General features: G+C 49.5%; 8 protein-coding genes across 8 annotated transcripts; 4 read left to right on the top strand and 4 right to left on the bottom strand.

Moving 5' to 3' along the window:
* Positions 1-154: 154 nt before the first annotated feature.
* Positions 155-1,051, bottom strand: F9C07_8919 (uncharacterized protein; the record flags this gene model as incomplete). Its single annotated transcript, XM_041286539.1, has 1 exon — positions 155-1,051. One exon carries the CDS (start codon positions 1,049-1,051, stop codon positions 155-157), a length of 897 nt encoding a protein of 298 aa, XP_041148099.1.
* A 387-nt stretch (positions 1,052-1,438) lies between these two features.
* F9C07_2285250 (TFIIF-interacting CTD phosphatase) lies at positions 1,439-3,648 on the top strand. The gene is made up of 3 exons (XM_041293230.2): positions 1,439-1,999; positions 2,058-2,789; positions 2,851-3,648. Exons 1-3 carry the CDS (start codon positions 1,745-1,747, stop codon positions 3,433-3,435), a joined length of 1,572 nt encoding a protein of 523 aa, XP_041148098.1. The 5' UTR covers positions 1,439-1,744; the 3' UTR covers positions 3,436-3,648.
* F9C07_2285249 (C6 transcription factor) lies at positions 3,566-6,569 on the bottom strand. Its single transcript, XM_041293219.2, has 5 exons — positions 5,378-6,569; positions 4,888-5,325; positions 4,453-4,837; positions 4,263-4,398; positions 3,566-4,200 (listed from the first exon to the last, which is right to left on the bottom strand). Exons 1-5 carry the CDS (start codon positions 6,070-6,072, stop codon positions 3,779-3,781), a joined length of 2,076 nt encoding a protein of 691 aa, XP_041148097.1. The 5' UTR covers positions 6,073-6,569; the 3' UTR covers positions 3,566-3,778.
* Positions 6,570-6,756: 187 nt separating this feature from the next.
* F9C07_1696332 (uncharacterized protein) lies at positions 6,757-11,730 on the top strand. Its single transcript, XM_041293229.2, has 2 exons — positions 6,757-7,078; positions 7,202-11,730. Exons 1-2 carry the CDS (start codon positions 6,891-6,893, stop codon positions 10,023-10,025), a joined length of 3,012 nt encoding a protein of 1,003 aa, XP_041148096.2. The 5' UTR covers positions 6,757-6,890; the 3' UTR covers positions 10,026-11,730.
* Positions 10,355-10,689, bottom strand: F9C07_2234607 (uncharacterized protein; the record flags this gene model as incomplete). The annotated part of the gene is made up of 3 exons (XM_041293218.1): positions 10,355-10,479; positions 10,549-10,554; positions 10,620-10,689. The coding sequence occupies 3 exons, from the start codon at positions 10,687-10,689 to the stop codon at positions 10,355-10,357; spliced, it is 201 nt and encodes a 66-aa protein (XP_041148095.1).
* A 147-nt stretch (positions 11,731-11,877) lies between the features above and the next one.
* F9C07_8914 (uncharacterized protein) lies at positions 11,878-14,240 on the bottom strand (the record flags this gene model as incomplete). The annotated part of the gene is made up of 2 exons (XM_041293238.1): positions 11,878-13,700; positions 13,763-14,240. 2 exons carry the CDS (start codon positions 14,238-14,240, stop codon positions 11,878-11,880), a joined length of 2,301 nt encoding a protein of 766 aa, XP_041148094.1.
* Positions 14,241-15,110: 870 nt separating this feature from the next.
* F9C07_2165172 (uncharacterized protein) lies at positions 15,111-17,653 on the top strand. Its single transcript, XM_071509321.1, has 5 exons — positions 15,111-15,645; positions 15,719-16,173; positions 16,226-16,663; positions 16,727-16,992; positions 17,043-17,653. Exons 1-5 carry the CDS (start codon positions 15,448-15,450, stop codon positions 17,594-17,596), a joined length of 1,911 nt encoding a protein of 636 aa, XP_071364576.1. The 5' UTR covers positions 15,111-15,447; the 3' UTR covers positions 17,597-17,653.
* A 1,017-nt stretch (positions 17,654-18,670) lies between these two features.
* F9C07_2071321 (beta-lactamase/transpeptidase-like protein) lies at positions 18,671-20,378 on the top strand (the record flags this gene model as incomplete). The annotated part of the gene is made up of 3 exons (XM_041286541.2): positions 18,671-18,793; positions 18,852-20,282; positions 20,343-20,378. The coding sequence occupies 3 exons, from the start codon at positions 18,671-18,673 to the stop codon at positions 20,376-20,378; spliced, it is 1,590 nt and encodes a 529-aa protein (XP_041148092.2).
* Between the last annotated feature and the right edge of the window lie 144 nt (positions 20,379-20,522).

Raw genomic sequence — 20,522 nt, 5'->3', positions numbered from 1 at the left:
GATCGGCAACCTTCTTTGATTTTAGATTGTCAAATTCAATAAATAGCGAGTAACTATTAAACTCTATAATGATGAACGTTTATATGTTGCTCTATACTTTCATAATCATTTGAAGATCCATCAGTCCAGACCGAACGACAGGTCACGGTGATCATTATGGTCCGAATAATGAATCAGTTTGAGGCGGAACATCATTGACTCTACCACGCTCCATCGACTTCAGTTCGTAAACCATGGGAGTTTCCATGTCTTCCTCGTCGCAGTCTGTCCATCCGCGTTCGGGACCCCAGGCAATCTTCTTCTTGGCTGCTTTGGCTTCATGAAGTAGACGCTGCATCAACGCCCCGTTCTTGCGGACAGACGGCCACCCGTCAAACTCCACATATTCTAAGCTTGGCATTTTGGCGAGAACATCGCGAAGTATTCCACCAGAAAATTCAGTGTAGAAGTTCTTGGAAATCCGGAAGCCTTCAAACACTGGATGCGAAGGATCGACCTCAATAAACACTTTGAATGTCTTAGCACGAACCATGTCTTCCAGACCAAGACGGCGGGTGACTTTCCAAGAACTGGGAGGTGCTGTCCAGCTGGATCCTAGGATTAATTCGATAGTAGCGATGGAGGGCCGGTATCTAGGCGGTATCATACTGACTGTTGGCATTCGCGAATAATCCTGCAAAGAGAAGAGACGGAATGTCTGGGTGGTATAGAAGTAGTCGGAGGCCTCATTGTGCACACGTCGAGATACTAGGAAGAGGTTGATACGGTGGGATGTCGGAGATAGTGGTGGATTTTTCTTCGAGGAAGCTCCCACACTGCCCTTGGTGTGTAAATGCGCTCGCTTGCGGCGAGGGGTAAAGAGAAGGATATGATATATGCGCAAACGTAACTCGGATGGAAGGTCGAAGAAGGGAAACGGACCCAACGGCGCTGTTTTCTCTATATCCTCCTCATTTTCCTCGCCCTCAGCCTCTCGCAGCTCGACCTGATCTGATTTCGGCGGTGGACTCTCGAGGTGCACCTTTTGCAGGGCCTCTGATATAGAGTCCATGATGGCTGAAGATCGAATCTAAAAGAAAGAGAAAAAAATACGCGGGGAATATTCTATTGGAAAAGGTCTTTTATTTCATAAGGTTCTTTGTCATGCCATTGTTGCAGTTAAACAGTTAACTGAACTTGCGAATTAACGGAGTACACTTTTTTTTTTTGCAAGGTGGGTAGCGAACATCAAACCACCATTTATATAGAGAGAACAATTTGTATCCCACCAACGGGGCTGCAGCTGCACAGATATCCTTCGCTGCGGCTCTTGGGTGCAGGATAGAAGCAAAACTTCTTTTGTCTCCCCAGCTAATACAACCCGGCATGCATCAAGAGGCTTGTTGGGTCAAATTTACCGTCTGGGTTTCAACTTTCATAATTTGGAAAAGAAAAGAAAAAGAAAAGGAGGAAACCGGCAGAAAGTGGAAGATTTTATAGGCGGTGCTGCGCGGTGGGGCCTTGCCGCTCGCCGTACCTCCGACAGCGCAACTTTTCCGAAGCTCTGGCACTCGAACCGGTTATCTTCTGGACTTCGACAAACGGACTCTCAGACTATCAACGTACTCTAACGCGTCTGTTGGCTTGGTCTGGTGTGCTAGGTCCTGCTACAACTCCCGCTCAAGCTGCCCCCCTTGTGCAGAGCATGAGTACATTGTTATATTTTACCTATCCTTAATTACATCACACTTTTTTCTTTTCCACTATGCTTAGCCGTGCAGTATTGCCTCTGACGAGGCCCAACACCCTCGCCTCTGCGGTTCGTTTATCCGCCTTGCCAATTACCCACTCTCGGTGGTACGCAAAGAACAATAAACCCAAGGCTCCTTACAAGCTGCCCGAGTCTGTCAAGTCTCCCAAAGCCGACCAGTCTTCACAACAAGAGTATTCGGCCTCTCAAGCTGAATTCGACACCAATGCGGATGCACAAAGAAACACAGCCAACCAGACTGCCGAATCTGTGAGTAAATCGTCCTGACTATGGATTTCGCTTTCCATAGCTGATTGACTTCGACAAGGCCGAATCTAGCCAGACGGGTGCTGAGAAAGCTGCGCCCCAACAACCACTTCCCGACCTCACACAAGGCATTCCCTCCACCCTTGCCGCAGAATTAGAAGCTCGCTCGAAAGGCCGTGGACCGACTGCGCTGAATCTCACTGAAGATCCTTCCCGCTCCGAAGATTACACAGATGATGGCCACGGCGGCGATATTCCCAAGGATGGTTATGTCTCGTCTCTTGATCGCCGAAGGGCCCGGATGGCCAACCTCATGTATGCCCTTTTCCTGCTTGCGGGTGCAGGTGGTGCTGCCTATTTGGGGCGAAACTGGGATACTGAAGAGGAGGCGAGACTTCATCCGGATGTCCCCTCAGGCTGGAGTTTTGGGCTTTGGTACAGCCGCGTCAAAGCTCGCTTTGGCGATATCACCAGCTACTACAAAGACCCCGCTTTCCCGAAGCTGCTCCCTGACGAAGACCCCAATCTCCGCCAGCCCTACACTTTGGTGCTGAGTTTGGAAGATTTGCTTGTGCACAGTGAATGGAGCCGTGAACACGGATGGCGGGTTGCCAAGCGACCTGGAGTCGACTATTTCCTTCGCTACCTCAATCAGTACTACGAACTTGTTCTTTTCACCAGCGTTCCGAGCATGATGGCAGACCAGGTACTTCGCAAGCTCGATCCTTTCCGTATCATCCGCTGGCCATTGTTCAGGGAAGCCACTAGATACAAGGATGGAGAGTATATCAAGGTACGTCTTATCAAACAGATGATGCAAATATATTGTACACTTACTGATCGCCCCTGTCTAGGACCTTTCCTATCTCAACCGTGATCTGTCCAAGGTTATCCTGATCGACACCAAGGAGGAACACGCCCGCCTGCAGCCCGAAAACGCTATCATCCTCAACAAGTGGCACGGCGAATCTAAGGACAAGACTTTGGTCGCTTTGATTCCTTTGCTTGAATACATTGCCGGTATGGGAGTGGAAGACGTTCGTCCTGTCCTGAAGTCGTTTGAGGGCACCGATATCCCCGTTGAGTTTGCCAAGCGTGAGAAGGCCATGCGGGAGCGGTTCCAGAAGGAGTTGGGCGAGGAGCAGCAGAAGCGGCCCAAGTTTAGCATGGGCAGCTTAGCCTCTGCTTTTGGCTTGAAATCCACCCGAACCTTGGACGGTGAGACGACTCCATCTGAGGGTCTCGCCCAGGGTAAGATGCTCTGGGATCAGATCCGTGAGCGAGGTCAGAAGAACTACGAGATGATGGAGAAGGAGATCCGTGAGAACGGTGAGAAGTGGCTGGCTGAGATGGCCGCCGAAGAGGAGAAGGCTCGGCAGGAGCAGATGAACCAGATGAAGGGCTCTTTGACCAGCGTGTTCGGTGCTGGCAAGCAGTAATTGTTTTCCTGAAGATCTAAAATGGAAGCAACACTCATCTCCCGATTGGGTCTTTTAATGTGTACCTGAGGTGCTTTTTTTTATGGGGGTGGGGTTATGATTAGAGGTTCTCCTTTTTTGGCTCCTGAGCATCGTCATGGGTTGTTTGTAAAATAGCATTTGGTTCATTATATGTCTTCTGTATAAATGAGATTATAAGTTTAATGTCTTCAATGTCTTTGCTTCCGGGATATATATACTTGCACTAGACACCGTATTTACGTCTAAAACTAACATATATATAAAGTTCACATTGGGTATAATTGAAAGAGAATTCCTCCCGGTTCGTCTTTAGCATGCTACATCATGGTAAATTCACGTCCTGGAAAACAGAGACATCCCAGATACCTGTCATATCAAAAGGGAAACCGTCCATCGTACCAAAAGTCCCCGAGATGGACATCATGTCGTCAACAATATCATTATTCGTCTGCGTCTCGGGAAGCGAAATCGCAGCCGGATTCACCAAGCGATTATCAGGCTGCACAACACCACTGAAGTTGAGGTCAGGGGTGCTTCCGTTGCCAGGGAGTCTGTTGAGGATCCGATCGCAGTGGTCCAAACACATGTCCGCTACATCCCAATCCTCCTCTTCTCTGACACGGCGCAATATACTTCGGAACATCTCCACGTTGTTGATACAGGAGCGAGCTACGTCCGTGTCTGTGGTTTCTAACGCGCAGCGGACGAGAAGAGTGGCGGTGGATGTGAGGTGGAAGGCGCTGTCTGTGACAGAGTTAGATATTGAAACAAAAGGATCCTGCGGGTTCTAAGAGGTTGTCTCATACAGGGCAGCCAGAATTCCTGGAAGTTCTCTTTCCGGAGTGAAGAGATAAATTGCACGATTTCTTCGGCGGAGCGTCGGCATTCCGTTTGGAAGTAGCGTCGTGCTTCTGGGTTGTCGGTATCTGCACTATTGACCTCCTATGATTGATCGATTAGACATGAATTCGAAGTTGCGCAGTGTTTGAGACTTACATTCAGTTCAACTCTGCTTACAAGCATCTTGACGGCCAGAAAAGCCAGCTGCAAGCTACTTGTCCCTGAGATACGTTCCTCCGTACTAGTACTTGCTGGGGACTTCAACCAGTCAGGGAGCGAATCCTCCCACATGTCGAGATCAGTTCTGATCTGTCGTAATCTCTTGGAAGTCTCTCGTGAAACTCGGTGTTGCAAGCCGTACACAAGAGGCATGAGCTCGCCAAGGATCTCTGTCAAGCGACACAACGCAATGTGGCAGTGAGCGGCCCTCACGCGCTCGTTAGTGCGACCATTCGGCGACAATAAACCGTCAATTGTGGGGAGTGGGACATCGTATTGATTCTTGGCGATTTGAGGAGGTACACCGTGACCAAAGCTCCCCCTTACAACTGGGTCAGCGACATAAAAGAGACCGCACATAAAAGGACTTACCAGCGATCATGTATCACAACACCCCACCACAACCGTATGCGATGATCTTTCTCCCTCTGAGAAATCTTCCAGTGGCTGGGGTCTCGATTCAGGCCAAGGCAGTGAGCGAGAGATATCATTCGACCGCAACTGATGGCATTGCCGGTCATGGAGAAAATTGGCCGCCCGGTTAGATCAATCAACGCACAACTTATAGTCGACAAGCCTGGGGCAGAAAATTCTTCGTGGAGAGCAGCCACAGTCATGTTGACTGCATATCGGACATCCGGTTTGGGGTGGCAGGCAAGCTTCGGCACATGTTTCCAGTAGACAAGCGACATGGAATAGACCTGACATATAAGAGACGCTGGTGGTTCGCCTGGGACTTCTGAAATGTATGCCTCCCAGAAGCTGTCACCATCAAAGATTGGGAACGCTACGTTGAACCTGTCTATAAAGCTGCAGGTACAAATCAGTACTCAGTTGCATCAAGAGAGGATCAAAAGCGTACAGCCTAACTAGATCACGCCTGAAAGGCCCAAGTATTTGTTCAAGAATTTCTTTCTGGTTCTCTCCAGGTGGGATGCCGACTCGCATACCCTGTCTCCGCCTAGATATAGTAGTATAAAGGATGGGTTTTCTCGGATCGTTCGAGTACACATTGTACGGATGACTGTTAGGGTCCTCGTTCGTATTGGAATGTTCTGGAGGCATAAACTTCTCGATTACCTGAGCGTCATCCGCAACAACGGGACCAACGATATGAACGGATTCATTGTGAGGGTCTTCAATTCCTTGCCGTCGGGTTTCGTTTCCGCGACTGTCCACTACGGAACTCGCGCGGGGTAGGGTAGAGGTACTTTCTCGTGGACGACTGGGAGGCGAATCGCTGTGGGGGGTACGCTTGCGCTTCTGGCCAGAAGGAAGGCTTTCACTGGAATTATCGACGGACCATCTCTTGGGATCGGGGCCATTAGCAATGGACGTATCGTGATTGGTTTCTTCTTGGTAATGACAATCTGCTCCCTGGACTCGGCATAGGAGACATGACTGGCCTGGGATATCCACCGTACATCGGGACTTGCGCTTTCTACACAAGTCACAAGCCCTAACTTTATGAGATCTGTATGGCCTTGCACCGGCGTTAAATCCCGGGGTGACAAGCTTTTGAGTAGCAGAACTACTCTGAGCAGTCGCAGGTGGCATGACGATTCTCAAATGGGCTTCTTATCGAACCAAGACAGCGATTGTTAGTCTTGAGGGCCCAATTGAGAGTCGCGTGCGCGCCAATGAACTTATCCGAGGTTGTCAAGGAAATGGCGCTTGAGGTGCAGGCGGAGAGGAAGATACTGTAAGGGCTGGCACACTTATCAAGTTTTAGGTCATGAAAACCGACTAGCGCGCGGTCAATGCAAGCGACATCGAACCAGATGATGTTAGTCGCGGTGTCGCGCAAAGGCCCTCATAGTCCACACTACTGTTCTGTGACTCAATCTGGGGGTTAATCAAGACATATCTGAAGTGACAAATCGCGGAGGTCTGCTTAGCTTTTCTCCTCCCAGACGAAGTTCCCATTTTCTTATCGGAAAGTGTGGGGAAGATGAGTCAGCCATCGGGACCAACCACGTGCCTTAGACGTGGCTCTCTATTTATATCCCACGCCTTGGAAAATGCTGTATATCGTATGGACTCTTCCCCGCGATCATGCCCGTTGCTCGTTTCTTGTTGCTGTCTGGGGCATCGGGGATCTTACTGAGGGAGATCTACATTTCTGCACATCATTAATTCGGAACGTTTGAGCCTAGTCTGCGTCTCATCTCATGTACGCGCTGGCACCAGATCATCGTTGCATTGGCGCTGGGAGACACAGCCACCGGGCCGCTAAGTTGGCGCCTCCGTCTTTCCACAAGCGCTCCGGTTGATTCTCCAAACTTTGCCCCTTTACTGCCTAGAGACCCCCATGGCGATGTGCAATTGAATCCGGTTGTATATCCTTTCCATCAAATGTAGACTTTCATGAACCGATGACCATGGAGGAGGATGTTCGGCTGCCCAGTGCTGAGCGGCTCGATGGTCCTCATAACGACCCTGAGCAGCTACCGAGTACAGGCCCCAGCCAACAACAGAACGGCTCGCTTGGGAAGAGCCAATCGCGGTCAGGTGAGCTGATCTCATCTCTTTTCAACAGTTTACCTCGCACGGTAATTGAGCAGTAAGTTATAATTTTCCTCTCGGCCCCAACAGCTAGTAGGGCGACTTTTTGCGCCCGTCAGCAAAGACGTCTCTTGTACAGCCTGTTTTCTCAAGATAAGAGCTGTTTTAACCGGCTATGCAGCATCCTTTATGCCGTCGATGCAAACACTTTCGCGTCTCTAGCATTCTTGAACCGAAAATGGAGGCGGATCTCAGATTCGCCTTTATTATATGCTCATCATTTATCACGTTGCCCATCCTTTTCCTTGACAGCAAAAGCTACTTCAGATGTAGTCACTTCAGATGACCTTGCTATCCTGAAGCTGAAGTTTGGGGCAGAAATAAGACGCAATGCATTCGAGGTCTTCCTTAGACCCCGCCAAACCTTGGTGAAGCTTATTTCAACGTCGATGAGTTCTTCGACAGCTTTCCCACACGGAGAGGCTTTTCGTTTTGCTTTTTCTCCTAATGCTCAATTGGTACTCTGTATAAGCTCTTCGAGGATCATTGTCCTCGATGTGGCATCTGGATCAGCTGTAGTGAGACATGAACTCAAAACCTGGAGACGTCCGCTGAACGCTACCATCCTGGATGATGGTTCGCTTCTTGCCGTGGTATCGTCTAGTCATCAAGTCAACATTTATAGTTTGTCTAACGAAGAAGCAAGGCACGTTCAAAATATCAAGTTGAATGATGTCCCACAGGCTCTAGCATTGTCTCCAACAGGCGGTGTTCTTGCCATCGCATATACCGACAGGATCGAAGTATACGCCATTGGAGAAGGAACACTTGCGACCGAACGAAGAGCCGTGCGCTGTACTGGCGTGGATTCGATTACGTTTTCATCAGACGGAGTCATGCTACTCGGTTCGTCTGGCGATAGCCAAAATACCAGTCTGGTCACTATCACAGTACCGTTTTACTCAGAGCCTGTTACCGATATCTCTGCGAGAGAGGCACATACACGCATGTGGACCACTCAGATTCTATTTCCTGAGATTATACAAAACTACAGTCATGCTTGCCTTCTTCCACTACATGCCGAAGGTGACGGTAGTTGGATCTTGGGTTTTGATAAAGAGGCCGCGGCATTCAGGGCGGTCGGGGCCAACAATGTGAATTCTGGTACAGTATATTTCGTGAGTCCGACGTCTGGGAGTGGACTGCAGGAGTCTCCGCCAATCATGCTGCCGACGGTTGATTGTACTGGAGAGCTTGCCGCCCTAGGTTTCCAAGGTTCCGGTCTCTGGGTATATGGTATACCGGACCGCCTTGATATTGCACCATCAAGTACCTTTGCAGCCGCACTTTGTGTTTCGGACAATGGACCAAGTCACCGAGAGGAGGAGATGATGCCCCTACCAGATAATGCGCGACGATTACAGCACTCTATCGCCAAGCCGAAGATGCTTATCAGGGGACATAGGATCAGCGATATTTCTGGAATTACTGCAGCTTCCTGGGTGCGACATGCCGACACTTCCGCTGACCATCGTAGGTTGGTGGCTGTGGCACCCGGCGGCATTAGCCCACCGACAATTGGTGAAGAAGATGTTCCGGTTGATGGAGGACGAGTGCTACTTTTGGATTTCGAGCGATCACCAAAAGACGGGGAGTCCACTGAAATCAGTATTGAAATTGGCGAGACGGAGCCGAAGATGCTCCACGAACCAAATACTAGCTTGGATACAGAGGTTGAGCTGGAAAGAAGAAGAACCCGCCTGCATCGTGGCAATTCTTCCCACCGGGCCAGAACTCTTGCTCGTGAATCGTACCCAGCAGCTATTTCGATGAGCCAATCCCCACCGTTGGTCATTCGTCGAAATAGTTCTTACTTCTCTGTTTCCTCAAATGATGTGGGTGATGGTGATACGCCTCCTGTTCCAGACACTCCCTACGACAACACGCAGCCGCGTTCCCAAGATACACTGCGTCGCGCTGCCACCGCAGCGGCTACCAGTCGCACACGGTACAACCCACGGTATCGTGACGAGCCACGGCGTGTTTTGGATGCGAGACAGGTTCCTCCAATATTCCAGGTCCCTCATGAAAGTGACGCCGATAACTGGGTTCCCCCTCCCCCTCCCTATACTCGTGAGCCCGATGCACCGCTTCCGGAGTATCTTAGAAGAACCCTTCTTCCCACCAGAACTGAACCTGTACAAAGAGTCAGCGATGCACCGGATCAACTTCAAAGGTCTCAGACCACTCGCCTGGAGGATATGGCCGAGGAGCCTTTGCCTCGGAGTCCTCTACAAAGATTGAATACCATCAGTGGATCTAGATTAGCCTCACTAGTGCGAAGAACAACCAGGGCTTCAGAGGCTCCTGGCCTTAGCCGAACACAAAGCAATTTAGTTCGAAGAGCCTCGACCCACCCGTACTCTCAGAATGGGGATGTGCCTAACGTGCCGTCGGTGCCCCTGCATCTACAACCGCAGACCACGGCCACTTCTCAAGAGATTGATCAAAATACTGCAGGGATCCTCGACGCAGCGAATCTCGATTACGCTGCAGCTGCGACGACGACGACATTGCCAGCTCCGGCGCAGCAAGCATCGCTCCAAGAGACTCAAACTGAGTCCGTAGTGAACCCAGCAGAACTTCTAGAATGGCAAGACGCTGTACCTGAAATCCCAGATATGCTGCCTAACCTCAACCATCCCTATTCTCTCTCATCACCCAACCTACAGCTCACAGGCCCGCAGTACGCTTCTCCCGAGGTTCCACGCGATTCATGGCTACATACCGGGTACCATAGGTCGATAAGCCGGCGCACGCAATCACAAGACATTCATCAGGTGTCGGCAACTATACCACCGCTTAATCGCCGGGCATCCACCGACCCTACACTCTCCACGAGCTCCCAACCGTCAAACGACCTCTGGAGAAGGCGTATAGAGGAATGGAACGAACGCACCATTTACGAAAGAAATAGAAAAAGAAATAAATGCATAGTGATGTAGCTGGCCTTGCCATTGAATGGCTTACTGCGAATGGTTTCGGTTTTTCTTTCTCTTTCCCATTTTTCTCTCTCTGAGTGTCTCTTTTCGTACTACTTCATTTAGAGATACCCAGTTGAACTGAATCAAGACGTACAGCGGCTGATCAGTCGTATACGGATGCTGCGCAGCACACGAGACTAAACATGGTTACTAAAACTCGGCGTTTACAAGGAAACGTTGAATTACTTCGGACTTATATTGTTCGTCTAACGATTACTATCGTAACGGGTCTCTATGCACAAATAGTAGGATGGAAGCCCAACCGTAATACCTGATTAATGTCGACCTTTTCAAGCGTTGTTGTTCTCTCCTTTACCCAGAGCCTTGTCCAAGGTCGCCTTGGCGCTGTCGGCAGCATTGGCAGCCTGTTCTTTGCCCTTGTTCAAGGCGTCGTTTGTAGTCTCGCCTGGCTTTTCTACTAAGAATGAGCATCGTATAGTGGCGTAGAGGAGAACAGAGCTTAAGTTCCATATCCGTTACCTACCGTAGACTGTGTATTCGTTAGCTAACTTTCCTATATATACCTAAAAGAAATATCAAGGATTGGGTACATACGTTTATTCAACTGATCCTTGGCGGATTCAGTGGTATCGTTAAGATTCTTCTTGAGCTTATCGAAGTCCATTGTGCTTTTCTGGTATCGATTGTGATACTGTCAGTTACCACCAGAACTGCATATATGACCAGATAAGTCACATACCGATTGAAGAAATATACTCGAGACAAAAGCAGCACACAAGATATGTATGTTTACAGATAAACAAAATATGGAAGAGTCCTTACTACTTAGGTACCCGAAGGTTTATATATCCAGGGGACCAGGGGATCAGAGCAGACAAAAACAACCAGTATAACCTAATGATTACGTATATAACTATTCCAATGCAACTCTCCAACCTCGTAACCGTGGAATGGCATACTCTTCCCTAAGGTTGCATTTCCAGCTCGACTACCGAATGCAGCAGGAGTCTGAATCTACGGAAATAGATCGGCGATGGATATTGGCAATCTTTGCCGGCTGTTATTGGCTATGTATGCGTGAATAAGTAAGTTAGTGCTGTGGATGTAAATAGCATAGATGAACCATGATGCCCTTTTCTCTATTTCTTACCACTTTCCTGGTGATTTCATCGCATCTTGAAGTTTGTTCTGGAGATTGATACCTGCGTCTTGTTCGGGTTTAGCGGCGCCCCCGATTGGGTTTGCCGGCCCGTGCCTCTACCTTGTCGGGAATTTATTCGAGGGTGCCCCAGTGCATACTATAAAGTTCATTGTGTTATTTGGATACATTTAAGCACCGTAAGTTGAAACATACTACGGTAGTCGAATATGCTAGCTATGATATCCTGGGGCTCTGCTACATACCTCATACTATGACAGAGAGGCTTGGAAAGAACAGGCCATCTAATTCGAGCTGAAGCTGCTGTACGACTGTTAGTCCAAGGAGTCGACTGTGATTGTCACTATCTGTCTCCTGGCTATCTTCTGGATATAATCCCAGACGAGGTTAAAACTTAGCCACGGCTGGGGGGTTCAAGTGTAAAGATGGCGCTTCAGTCTTCGGCGGAATATCACAGACTTGCTGGCGATGGGGTTATTCCGGTTCATTAGTTGTATGTTTCTTGTCCTTAATCCGAGATGTTTTCTTGAATTTCGTTATTTATGGAAAGTAGGACCTTCTTCTCCTGTAGTCATTGTTGAAGATCGTATTAATTCATGGTATCGAGTATATAAAGTTCATGAGCAACGAATCTTAAACACGCTCGAGCTACATAATCATAAATTGAAGCAAGTATACAGGCTTAGAATCTCTTCAGCAACCACCACCACCACCTCCTCCACAGCCTCCTCCACCTCCACCACCACCACAGCCCCCGCCCCCGCCTCCACCACTGCTACTTCCGCCGCAACCTGCACCACCTCCTGATCCACAGCCACCCGCTGCTCCGCCCCCTCCCCCGCCAGCACACCCACCAGCGCATCCCCCTCCCATCCCACCGCAGCCGCCGGCCGCAACGGCGCCTCCACAGGTCCCTGCAGCGCAGTTGCCATGGGCTCCGGAGACGAAGCTCATACAGCCTGGATTTGAAGGATATGCATTGGAGTGAACGCAGGGGTCAGCCACGTACGGGGCGTAGTATGGCACATACACCGGATAACCATATGCCATGGCATAAAGGGTGGCGTCTGAAGAACGGTCCTGTTCCTTGTTGCCTTGTTTGCGGTCTCGCTTCTCTGCACGACGGCGTGCCTTTTGGTAGTTGCTTTGAAGCTTTAGATGCTTCACGTATCGAGGATCAAAGCCGGCACGTGTCTTCTTTGTCTCCGCTGGGACAGCACTATGCGCGGAGATATGAGGGTTCTTCTCTGGATCTGAAGATATATCTGGCCGATTGTGGAGATTGGCGGCTGCTTCGCGAGCTCGAGAGGTTGATGAGGAGACAAAAATACCGTCGCTGAGATCCGGAGCTCGAATAGCCTCACAGTACCAGCAAGTGCACTCGCTGTAGATGTCACCCTTGGTGAGTTTCTTGTACATTTTGCTAGTCCACTCAAATCCATCCGATAATTTGGTTTCTTCGACCTTGTCGTCATGATCAATGAACTTGGGAACCCTGGTGTGTTGCCGTGTTGTAAAGACGGAGTAGTCAAAGTATCTTGAAGGCGATAGCTGATGGGTATGCCAGGCGAGATCGACATCCAGAGTTGGGACAGCCATATTGCGTGGGTTCTGTGCCATGATTTGGAAGAAGACCTCGTATTTTTTGATCAAGCGGTCCATGGTTGCCTTCACTGTAGGCGAGTGAAGCCAATCAATGTTGTCCATTTTTTGAACAAAAGTCCCCTGTCGAATGACAGCACCAACCAGGTCTAGAGCGAAGGGAGTATGATTATCCCAATAGCGAGCCATCATCCGACGGAACGCTACCTTCTCTTCTGGAAATAATGAGGATATACCTGAATCTGGGTTGACCCTTCGCATGACGTCCCGGCTCTTGATCCTGGACTGCAGCTTGTCGCGCAACGCCGCCATTGACTTCCAGTCATCGTCCGTTGGGTCAGTCTGAGAAAGGAAAATGGTGCCTATCGCCTTGATTAAACGATTAGGGAACAGGGACTGTCTCTTCTTTCGACTCGAGATTGTGGCGGCCTTTGGAACACCCCTAACATCATAAAACGTTCCAGGCATCGGCACATCTGAAGCCCAGAAAGCCCTAACATCTTTCCGAAACTTCTCGGTCTTTAGTGTCTCGTGTGTGATTTCGAATTTACAGACTGGACATTTCTTTTGGAAATTTTTATCTGCGAAGCCACGACAGTTTTCAAATGCTTCATCGACTGGGGCAGATATCTGAGCTTCGGTCCAGGGCACGGACAGCTCGTGCTTACAGCTAGGACAGCTGAGGGGCTTCTTCGATGAACATTTTAAGTTGTCCCAAGGCAGACCAGTTTTCTGCTGAAAGTGCGCTACCGCTGCTTGTCCAGCGTGGTATTCCAAGGATTGATCGTCGATGCAGGAGTTGACAAGTTCCCAAGGGAAACCAGCCGTCCAAAAGCCCATGGCACCTCCCCGAATGCAGTCTTCAAGAAAGACTCTAGGGTTCAGCATATGTGCGTGCCACACCATCAGAATATCTGATAGAGAAGTCTGTCAGCATTAGGGTAGTTAATAAAGGCCGGTTCAAGGCTTCACTCACCTAGAGGAGGCATTGTTTTCGGAGACCAGTTGTACGGCTTGTGATGCTCGGTAATTGAGTCATAACTGTCGTCCTCCAGGTCATGGAGCTTGGGAGCTCGGTCCGGAGATTGAATACACTCCTGCCACCAAGTCGTGTAGCGGTCGACCGCCCTGGCCGTGTACACAGCCCATCGCTTTTCTTTGACACGAGCAAATGCCTCATTTGTACTATCTCCAAAAATAGCTGGGTCAGGATCATTGATTTGAAATAGAGGGTTGATGTTGGTTATGTTGTCGCGTAGATCGGCGAGTGCTGCTAAGAACTTGAGATGAGCAATACATTGGTCTTGGGTGACCGTCGAACAAACAGGTGGTCCGGCCGTTTGGAACAGGTCCAGCGGCGGTAATACTAGGGGAGGCTGGTCAACCTGACCGTACGCTGGAGGCTCAGCTTCGGAGACGTCTTCCGTGATCTTTTCGAAAGGAGACGATTTCATCTTGTTAAAACGACTGAAGGTTCATATGCTTGAGGTATCATATTCTAAAGAAGAGATAGGGTGTTCGATTAACATGGAAGGAGTCATGCTGCTTTATATGTAATGTCTACACTTATATTAGAGGCCTGTGATGTAAGATTATGGCTCAGTAATGCCTCGCCGGGCAAATAGTAAGATGGGGGCGATGATCCATGGATGAGCGAATCAAAGGCCAAGGATATCATCATACATCTGCATCTGTGGAGAGACATTGTTTCTAGAAAGTCGGGCAACCCACTAGTGTAGCATTGCAGCAACAACCAACAAGCATTTCCTTCCATAACCAGCATGGAGGGCGATCATTGGGATAGGCGTCCTATCCTAGCGGCAGTGCAAGGCTCAATGACCATGACGGGGCGATGAGCGACACAGCCTCGGCAATACGATGTGTAGTTAATTTCGGGGGGTTGATCCCTAGCAAACTTGGTAGCATTTGACGACACGAGGCGGTTCCTAGCGTCGGCTAACTTTCGAACCCTTTGTTCTAGCGGCATTCCGCCATGACATGGAGATATGTGATAAGATCTCTCAGAGATGCGGAATGGGAGATCGACAATGCAACGAGGCGGAGGAATTTATGCGGCTCATATGTCTTTCACATGAAGTGCATTCGCCAAGTCAGTCAGACCATGACCGGTAGACCGGGAAAAACTCAAGACAGAATCAGGTACGTTGACCAAGAGAATCTTAGAGCGTACTAGTAAGTTAGTAACTATATCTCCATCTCATTAAGCCTCCGTTACCATCACGTGCAGCGGGTAAGCCACGTGAGAGCGAGATCGGACAGCTTCTCAATCGCCTTCCCCCCACTGTTGTTACTCATCCATTGCTGAGGGGATCTGATCATCCAGTCAACCGAGTTGGGAAAACGGTAGTTTGAAAATAGTCCATATTATTTGGTGTGACATCTATACCCTGTATCATTAACCTATTGTTTTATTATTATTATTTGTTCTTTCCCCCCCCTTGGGTTTGTGTGGAAAACTGCGTGGTGATTAGCCACGCCAAACTTTTTTTTTCTGCCGTCCGAGCTTTATCGGTCGACTCACCCGCAACCAGCCTGGCGTCACTCGGAGCCCTGCCCAGCGGAATCGGAGGCGGGAGCCTGCAGGGGGGAATTCTGGAGCCAAGTGCAGGGAATAATGCTCCTGCTGCCACCAGTCCCGTAATGGGAGGTGTCAGCCATCCTTCTGCTTCGGCTACTGGCGGGCCCGATGGCGTGGGACCAGCCAGGAAGCGCACTGTTGCCATGGCGGGGTTAGACAGCTCTCCTGGCAGCGTGGATGACGTGGAAGAGAACGACCTTCGTGAGGAGAAGAAAAGGCAGCCTGTGAAGCGTGCCTGCAACGAATGTCGTCAGCAAAAGGTGAGCACCTGAACCACCGCAGACTATACTGTTGCCCTTACGGGCTAGACTAATTCATACTTCGTCACGGCAGTTGCGCTGCGATGTAGTTCAGGACCCATGGATGGACTGCTCTCGTTGTCGACGCTTAAAACTTGACTGCAAAATCGAATCCAACTTCAAGAGAGTCGGGAAACGCAGTCGCAATGCGGAGATGGAAAGAGAGATCATCGAGCTGAGGAAGCAGATTGCCAGCGTCCAGGCCAATGCTGCCACGTCCATGCCCCAACAACAACCACCGTCTATACAATCTACTCAGCATACTCCCAAACAGGAACACTCGAGCCATGTCAGTCCGGCTGGCGTTTATCACACGCCCTCTGGCATGTCTTCCGATCAGTATATGGGCTCTCACGAAGCAGTCGCATCGCTTTTGGACCTACGTTCGGGCTTCGATGGTTCTAACTATATGAGAAATGGGAGTCAACACTTCAAGCGGATAGAAGATGTTGTTGTCGTGCCGGAGAGGGTGACAGAATTGTTTGATCTGTAAGTCCCGGTTTAGATATGATGACTTGAGGGCGTGTCCTAATGCTGCCAGGTACTTTACTTTTTATCACCCTTTTCTTCCGTTCCTTGAACGAGGGCAGTCGCCTGATGAATATTATAATACATCACCCTTACTGTTCTGGACTATTATTAGCGTTGGGGCACGGCGTTATCAGCCCGATACGCACCTTCTGAACTCTCTCGCAGGCCCCGTTTCGCGACTGGTATGGAGTACGCTGGCAGACATCCCACAAAGCTATCATGTCGTGAAAGCTCTCTGCCTGCTTTGTACATGGCCATTCCCTACGAGCAGTACTTCTACCGATCCCACCTTTATGCTCTGTGGAATGATGATGCAGGTGGCCATGCAGCTCGGTCTACACCGCCCGTCATATGCTCAGGATTTCAGTAAATTCAGGGTGGAGCTTATCGAGGAAGAACTGAAAGATAAAGTGAGGACGTGGGCGATCTGTAATATTGTTGCGCAACGGTATGTCTTAACTCATTGTTCTAAATCTCTGGGATCATCTTTATCCTGACAGGTGTTATTTAGGGTTGCGACCGGGTACGGCCAGCCACCGTCCACTTTGTATGACTGGACACTGTCGAGCGAGTCACTGGATCCAAACTACAAGTTGCCTGAAGGTATCCGTGCGCGCCTTCAGATCGAAAAGTTCTGTGACCAGGTCACCAGAGCACTCTATACCAACCACCGGGACCCTGTTGGGCTGTGTAATGACCAGGAACGATCGACGCTGATCTCATTTTTCTCTCGGGATTTCGATGAACTCGAGTCGCAGCTGAAGGCTCAGAATGATTGTGAGCCTTACCCATGGATACATGATTGCGGTGCATACTAATCTGCCCAGGCATTACCGACCTTTATCTTCGCGCGGCGAACCTGCACCTACATCTGTCGGTCTTTTTCGATGACACTTCTGAGAAGGACTACCGTGATCGGCTTCTTTCTTTGTATGTCGCAACCAGAACATTTCTGGAGGCTGCTATGAACTTGGAAACGGAGGTTGGGCCGGTACTCTCCTACACGCCGTATTACATCTATCAGATGATGGTGGCAGCAGGTTGTACGCTGCTAAAGCTCGGCACGAGCTTTTTTGCCGCTCACATAAATATGGATTATACCAAGGCTCTTTTCAACCGGACCATTTGGGCTATCCGGGGAGTATCTGTGTCAAGTAATGACCTCCCAGAGCGGCTGGCCGAAGTTTTAGCCCAGATGTGGAGGCTGCAGAGTACACCATCCCCCAAGCCGACCACCGAAAGTTCCGAGATGGACGATTCCTTGATGCTGAAAGTCCGGTGTCGCATGAGTATGTCACTTCTTTTCGACTCGGTATGGCGATGGCGAGAAGACGCGCGGACGAAAGATCGAAACCTCGAAGGTATGTTTACCCAAGCGTAGACACGTTGTGCTGCTAGGGACTAATCAGAAATGTAGCCTATCTTAAGAACCCGACCAACCCAGATTCTAACGCTGAATCTTCTGCAGCGTCATCCGTTGGAGCTGCACACACCTCTAACTCGACTCCTGGTATTGGTGGAGATCCTAGCCTGGCACCTGCTCCCATTCTTCCGCAAGCCACGCTGGGCGTTCAGTCTGGTAGCAGTGTTCCGGGACTACCAAGTGGACTGATGGAGCCCAACTACGAAGTGTTTGACCCATTGAATTGGCTGCTGGATGGTCTGGTCGACTTGCCATACTCATATTCAACGATTTCCGGGATGGAGGCTCAAGGTATCGCATAGCCTTGACCGACAATGTTTTGTTTTGCTACCGTGCTACGATTATTGGCGTTTTAAGGCTGGCTTACTGCATATCCTGCGTGTATTTGTATATATACCCGAGGAGTCTGGTCGAACTGTTTGAATAATGCATTACTACTCTTCGAGACCACAGACAGGGACGATTTGCAGACGATCACAATTTACGAAGAAATGATTTCAGAATGCTGACTGAACGAAAGATATGTATAGAACAGTTGTATGCAAGATAGGATGCGTACAACATAAGTTTAGACTTAGTAATTATCAGTTTAATTGTTAAGAGTGTATCGCCTAGAGAGATGAGAGTAGACCCGACTATTTAATAGAGAGATACAACTAATGATACCATGTCTTACCAAGTAAAACTAAGCTTATTCAAGCTAAACAGTTGCCTGATAAGCAATTCCTGTCAAGACTTCACTAGCAATTCTTGACTGAGGCTTAGCTATGGTATTGAAGCACTAATGCTTGGCGGAGGGTCTGAGATCAAATATGGACAATCCAAGACAGCTATTACCAATCCTTAGTGGAGATGAGTTCAATGCTACCTTACCTTACTTTTAATATAACTACGGGCACCGGTAGTCTAACCAACTAGTGCTTATTCCTCCGAAGGTTAGCAACCATAAGTAAGTGTACATACCCTCTGACGCCATATCAGATCTACTGATACCCAACCTCTCTTCCACAAAATACAATACAAACAACAAGCATGCAACGCGGAACATCTCCCTTTACACCCGAGTTCGACGATCTCGTCAACACTCTCCTAGCCGAATGGCACGTTCCAGGCACCTCAATCGCCATCCTCGACGGCCCGGATACCTTCACCAAGGTAAGTACATGCTAAGCCAACACACCTAGTCTTAACCAATTCACCAAACCAAATCCAGGGCTACGGCATATCCAAATACCCCGACACCCCCGCAACCCCCCAAACCCTTTACTACACAGCCAGCACCACCAAATCCTTCACAGCAGCAGCCCTATCCCTCCTCATCGACGACAACACTAACACCACCAACCCCCTAACCTGGACAACCACCCTCACAACCCTAATCCCCTCCGACTTCATCCTCCCAAACACCCACGCCACAGAAACCATCACTCTCGAAGACGCCCTCTCCCACAGAACCGGCCTCCCAGAACACTCCTACCATTTCTGCCCCGATAATTCACTGTCCCCGAAAGACGAGGTAAGGAGACTCCGCCATTTGCCCATGACAGCCGCGATACGGGAGAAATACATGTATAACAGTTTCATGTACACGGCTGTTTCGCATGCGATTGAGACTCTTACTGGGATTGAGTTGGGGGTCTTTCTGAGAGAGGAGATTTGGGGACCGTTAGGCATGGATGCGACGTTTTGGAAGCTGAGTGATGTGCCGGATGGGGGGTTGGATGGGGAGGTGATGGCTGGGGGGTATGTTTGGGATGATTCTTCTTCTTCTCCTTCTTCTGGTTCTACTTCTGGTTCTACTTCCACTTCGTCTGGGTTCGTCGAGATAGACTACCCCGAGTATACGGAGTTATCAGGGGCCGGATGCATGATCAGCAATGTAGAGGATTATGCGAAGTGGATTCGATGCATGATGTATCAGAACGAACCACTCAGCAAGAAGGGACATGCAGCGCTTACAGAGCCCCGAATTGCATCAATGTCCGGGGCCACGAATCCATTCCCCGGACCACATTTATACGCGCTTGGGTGGCGGGTGGATTACTACCGGGGGGAGAAGATCGTGTGGCACACGGGGAGTATTAGGGGATTTGGGTCCGTGATGATGTATCTCCCTGACCGGGAATGGGGACTGGTTATCATGGGGAATTCGACGATGACGAGTAACCAAATGCAGCAAGTTTTGTATATGGATTTGTTGGATGGGTTGTTGGGGACGCCGGTGCGGGAGCGGGTGGATTGGGGAGCGGTTATTAGGGAGAAGAAAAGCAGGCGGCGGGAGGAGTTGGCGTGTGCGAGGGAGCGCCTTTATCCGGAGTTGCCTGGTCCGGTTTTGAGGCCGGCGTTGGAGGTCAGGGAGTATGTTGGGAGTTATTGGCATCCTGGGTATGGGGGTATGGATTTGGGGCTTGATGGGGAGGGGACGGGGCTGGTTGCTGATCGCCGGAGTCAGGAGTTTAGTATGTTGATTGCGTTGGAGCATGTTAGTGGGGAGTTGTGGTTGGCCAGGTTGCAGGAGATGTATAAGGATCCTCGAGATTATGAGGTTGTTCGTGCGGAGTTTAGACTGGGTTCGGACGGGGTCAGAGAAGTTGGTGTCGATCTGGAGCCGACGATGGATGGGAAGTTGATCTGGTTTCGGAGGGTAAATTGATTTTCTACATTGGCTATCTACTGGTGTCTGATTCATAAAACAAAATATTAGGAAAGAGCAGAATGTAAGTCATCTTGGCTATTGTAAGTAACAGATGTCCTACTTAAACTATCTAATCAGCACAATAGACCATGTTGAATGGCCTAAAACTAGATTGCAAACGAGTGTCGAGCATGAGCCATGTTGGATGGCATCAAGCATAACGATTCAAAGGGAGAAGTCCCCTATACC

This window comes from Aspergillus flavus, chromosome 5 (assembly GCF_009017415.1).
Source record: "Aspergillus flavus chromosome 5, complete sequence".
Classification (NCBI taxonomy): Eukaryota; Fungi; Ascomycota; class Eurotiomycetes; order Eurotiales; family Aspergillaceae; genus Aspergillus; species Aspergillus flavus.
Note: the sequence above shows the minus strand (reverse complement) of the source record. Positions and strands in the feature narration are given on the sequence as shown.